The sequence below is a fragment of the Cebus imitator genome, unplaced genomic scaffold (assembly GCF_001604975.1).
Source record: "Cebus imitator isolate Cc_AM_T3 unplaced genomic scaffold, Cebus_imitator-1.0 Scaffold86, whole genome shotgun sequence".
Taxonomy (NCBI): Eukaryota; Metazoa; Chordata; class Mammalia; order Primates; family Cebidae; genus Cebus; species Cebus imitator.
The window spans coordinates 6,327,071-6,331,933 of record NW_016107401.1 but is presented as its reverse complement, the minus strand read 5'-3'; the positions used below and the strand labels follow the sequence as shown (position 1 = coordinate 6,331,933).

At 48.5% G+C, this 4,863-nt stretch overlaps 1 protein-coding gene across 1 annotated transcript in view; it reads right to left on the bottom strand.

The window, feature by feature from the left end:
* The window catches only part of WWC1 (WW and C2 domain containing 1), a 189,512-nt gene that overhangs the window by 7,623 nt on the left and 177,026 nt on the right, over nt 1-4,863 (bottom strand). The window contains exon 20 of the mRNA XM_037740631.1: nt 2,348-2,440. Coding sequence (XP_037596559.1) covers nt 2,348-2,440 — 93 coding nt within the window. The remainder of the gene's footprint in view (nt 1-2,347; nt 2,441-4,863) is intronic.

The following is a 4,863-nucleotide window of genomic DNA, read 5'->3' as shown; positions in this document are numbered from 1 at the left end:
AAAAAAAAAAAAAAAAAGGAGCATTACCATAAGACCTAGTCTCATTTTGCAAGGCTGGCAAGCATACTATTAGGAATATAAGACAGCTCTAGGCAGAATTTCTAGAATGCTCTTCTAAGGTGAACATGGTCTGCTCTGTGCTTATAAATGAGCAGGATCAAGGAAATCCGGCTGAGTGATCTATGTGGCTCAAGTTCTCAGAGCAACAAATGAAGATTCTTTTGCTTTGTCTGACGCATGTCCAGTCTCAGAAGCTGGGCAGGCTGCGGTAGAGAGAGCACAGCTCAGGCAGTATGTGGGAGCAAGGAGCACTGCCTGAGGGCCCAGGCCCGGTATCTGTACTCTCCCGTTCCTCAGGACCCGAAGGAAATGTGGGCTCAGACCCACCACCATTGGGGTTCCCTTAGTAAGTCATCCCTTTGGTTAAGGGGAACAGGAGGTGATGAAGGGGGCCTGCTTCTGTGGGGCCTGCCTTAGAAGAGAGCTGTGGGAATACAGGGGAACAAGCAGGAGAGCAGTGGCATTTCTGCAGGAGTGGATCCTGAACATCTCCAGAAGCCTGAGGAGCTTTGTTAAAATGCAGTTTTCAGGGCCCATGCCAGCTGCCTGAATTAAATGGTCGAAAGAGTGGCATTGCGATCTGCATTGTCACCAAGCTCGCCAGGTAACTTTTGGTGCTCCAGAGAGTGCAGTACAAGCCAGCTACAGAAGATGGGGTCAAGGCGGGGGACCCAGAGTGGGCAGTTGGTTGGGTCTGTCACCTGAGGCCATGTCTTTCTCCCAGAGCTGGCACACTCTCCCTTCCCTGTGCAGCCTCCCCTGCGTTGCTATCTCTCTTGTGCTTTCTCCAGTTCCCCGTCAGACTCGTTAGGGTATAGGATGCTAGGCAAAGGAACAGATTCTGGCTGTCAGCAGGCAGTGCAGGAGAGGCCGGGGGCCTGCCCCTACTGGGGACTGTTGGCATTCTTTCCCTCCATGTTCTCTTTTGCTTTGCTTTCTCTCTCCTTTTTCATTTCTTTTCTTTTTTTTTTTTGAAATGGTGTTTAGCTTTTGTTGCCCAGGCTGGAGTGCAATGGCACAATCTCAGCTCACCGCAACCTCTGCCTACCAGGTTCAAGCAATTCTCCTGCCTTAGCCTCCCAAGTAGCTAGGATTACAGGCATGCGCCACCACACCTGGCTAAGTTTTGTATTTTTAGTAGAGATAGGGTTTCTCCATGTTGGTCAGGCTGGTCTCAAACGCCCGACCTCGGGTGATCTACCTGCCTTGGCCTCCCAAAGTGCTAGGATTATAGGTGTGAGCCACCATGCCCAGTCTCTCTCCTCTTTTTCTTTCTGACATTCTGGCTCCTGGTTTCTTCTGGTTCTGCAAACTCATTAGACAGAACTGTTTTAAGGTTGTGTTGAAAGCCCACAGTGGGCCTCTGCATCTCCTCAGCCCTTAATGGTCAAAGACAAATCAGGGTTGCTCCTTTGCCTATTAATACCCCATCTGGATAGCTCCGCCCAGTGTTCACTAGGAAAGGCAAGACTTCTGCAGGGAAAGTCTGCAACCTCTTCCCTGTGGGCTTCCTGCTGGTCTGAGAGAAGCCCATTTGCACTTCAGGCTGGTGCTCAGAGGCACCCACCTTCTCTGCCAGCAGGAGAGGCACCGGGACTTGGACAACAGACACACTGAGCAGAATCTTGCCTGAGGAAGTCTCCTGTCAGATGATGCTCTCTGACAGGTAACTGTGATGTATTGGGTTGGTTAGTTTTTTTTTTGAGACAGAGTGTTGTTCTGTTACCCAGGCTAAAGTGCAGTGGCACAATCTCAGCTCACTGCAACTTCTGCCACCCGGGTTTAAACAATTCTCCTGCCTCAGCCTCCTGAGCAGCTGGGACTACAGGCATATACCACCACGCCCAGCTAATTTTTGTATTTTTACTAGAGATGGGGTTTCACCATGTTGGTCTCGAACTCCTGACCTCGTGGATCTGCCCGCCTTGGCCTCCCAGGGTGCTGGGATTACAGGCGTGAGCCAAGGCGCCTGGCTGGGTTGCTTAGTTCTTACTGACTTTGATTTCTATCCAGGAAGGCAAGGCCAAGTGTATGTACTCCTCATCTAGCCTATTTGTCATAATAAGACAAATACATTTACCCTTCGGCACCTTCCTTGTTGCCTACAGAGGCCTCAGAGTTCACGAACATTTGTTCGCAAATACCATCATACTTGCAAGAACAACATTTTTCAAGCCAGTGGCTGAGGAGAAATGGCCAGACATCAGGAGACGTGTGTGCAGGACACAGGGCTTGGGGCAACAAGGGAGGGGCAGGCAGAAAAATAGTTTTGAGGTGATTCTCTTACCCGCTTCATCCGGACACTGCGTCGCTCCAGGGAATTTCGAACAAAAGGTGGCTTTTTGGACAGAGTGGAGCTGTCACTATCACTCCGATTCAGCTGCAAGAGAAAAGTCATGAAACATTAAACATGGTCAGAGTGCATTCTGGAAGGTGCACTGAGGCCCAGAGGGAGGTCAGGTTCCTCCGCTCAGCCCAGTCCTTCCTTTCCTTCTGCAAATACTCAGACTTTCCTGTCCCAGGTTTCATTCTGACCTTTCCTTTCTTTATAAGTGCACATTCATTGAGCGTGTACTATGCATGATACACACTGCCTCATCTCCATGCTAGTATCTGCACGATGCTAAATGACACGAATATCCCCTTTGAACCTTTCCAACAACCCCATGTGATAGGAGCAAATCCATTTCACAAATGAGGTGACAGAAGCTAGAGGTTGCATAACTGGCCCAAGGTTGGCGAGCTGGTCAGCCGCACAGCAAGGCTGGATGCTGGGCGGTGTGACTTCAGAGTATACTGCCCTCTTGACCAACTACACAAAGGGCTGTTTGCATCAACTCTTCCCTGGTGCCTACAGGGCCTGCCTTTACTGACTCAAATAGAGCCACTGGCAAGATGGATGATAAAAAAAAAAAAAAAAAAAAAAGGAAGCTCAAAGGCAAAGCCTCAGGGACTTTGGATATGATGGGGCAGATCATAACTCTCCTCGTGGGCATCCCCTCAATCACTGAATTATCTATACTCCCCCCAGAGGGCTAGTATTTCCCATCTAAGACCAGAAATCATGCCTGCAGTCAGGATGGGAAACTTCTGTATTGAGAGTGTGCCCCACCCTTTGAGGAATGCGAGAGAGTGGGTAGGATGACAGCACCCCCTGGGAGGTGGGTGCAGGCTGGGGAGTTCTTTCTCGAGTCCTATTTCTAAAGTCGGTGGGGCTGTCATGGGCTGATGCTATTGTGCTTGTGTGTCTAGCAGCTGTCAGTTCACTGCTGCAGGTCTCCTGAGAAACTGTTTCTGTGGTTATTGATAATTATTTGTGATAATGATATTAATAGTCCTGCTAAGCTGATAAACACAGCAACTCCAGGGACTGACGGATGAAATAGCCACAGGGCTAGGCAGAACCTCAACCAGAACCAGACGCTGCAGAGTAAAAATAATGACTGCCACATGGATAGAGCACCTGCTATGTGCCAGATGCTTTAGTGACAGTTACATTTAATCATCAAACGATTCTAACATGATGGGAACTGAGGCCCAGAGAGATTAAGAAGCTTGTAAAGTTGAATAGCTGGGGAGCATCAAAACCAGAGTTTAAGGCCCAGTCTGTTTGATTCCAAGGGCACCAGCTCTTATGGCTCCAGCCTGCAGGTAGGGCTCAGAGATGAAACTAATGTGGAGGTGGAAGGGTGTACCATCTTGACAACTAGGGTAGATTCATATAAACTGGCTGCATGTGGTACCAGAAGGGGGCTTTATCTTACTTTTTTTTTTTTTGAGATGGTTTCACTCTTGTCACCCAGGCTGGAGTGCAATGGTGCTATCTTGTCTCACTGCAGCCTTGACTTCTCTGGCTTGGGTGATTCTTCCCCTTCAGCCTCTCAAACAGCTGGGACTAAAGGCACATGCCACTGTGCCCACCTAATTTTTGTATTTTTTGCAGACAAGATTTTGCCATGTTGCCCAGGCTGGTCTCAAACTCCTGGGCTCAAGTGATCCTCCCGCCTCAGCCTCTCAATGTCCTGGGATTACAGGTGTGAGCCACTGTGCCCCGCCTTTTATCCTATGTTGTTTTAATCTAGTGGTGGCACGTGAAGGATGTGTCGGATATATATTGTCAGTGTCCTACTGGCCAGAAATGGGTGTCAGGATAACTGATCCTTAAGTTGTAGTTGTTTACATGTTAAATACTATGTTATATAAAAGAGAGACGGCGCCAGGCGCAGTGGCTCATACCTGTAATTCCAGCACTTTGGGAGGCCGAGGCAGGTGAATCACCTGAGGTCAGGAGTTCGAGACCAGCCTGACCAACATGGAGAAACCCCATCTCCACTAAAAATACAAAATTAGCTGAGGGCAGTGGCTCACCCCTGTAATCCCAGCACTTTGGGAGGCTGAGGCAGGCAGATTACCTGAGGTCAGGAGTTCGAGATCAGCCTGACCAATATGGTGAAACCCTGGCTTTATTAAAAAAAAAAAAAAAAAAAAAACTTTAACTGGCCGGGTGCGATGGCTCCTGTAATCTCAGCACTTTGGGAGGCCAAGGTGTGAGTAGCACTTAAGCTCAAGAGTTCAAGACCAGCTTGGGCAAAATGGGGAGACTCCGTCTCTACTAATAAATAAATAAATAATATATATATATTTATATATATATTTTACATATAATATATATATCTATGAATATGTCTGGGTACAGTGGCTCACAACTGTAATCCCAGCATTTTGGGAGCAGAGGTGGGCAAATCACCTGAGGTCAGACTGGCCTCGAACTCCTGACCTCATACCTGCCCACCTCAGCCTCCC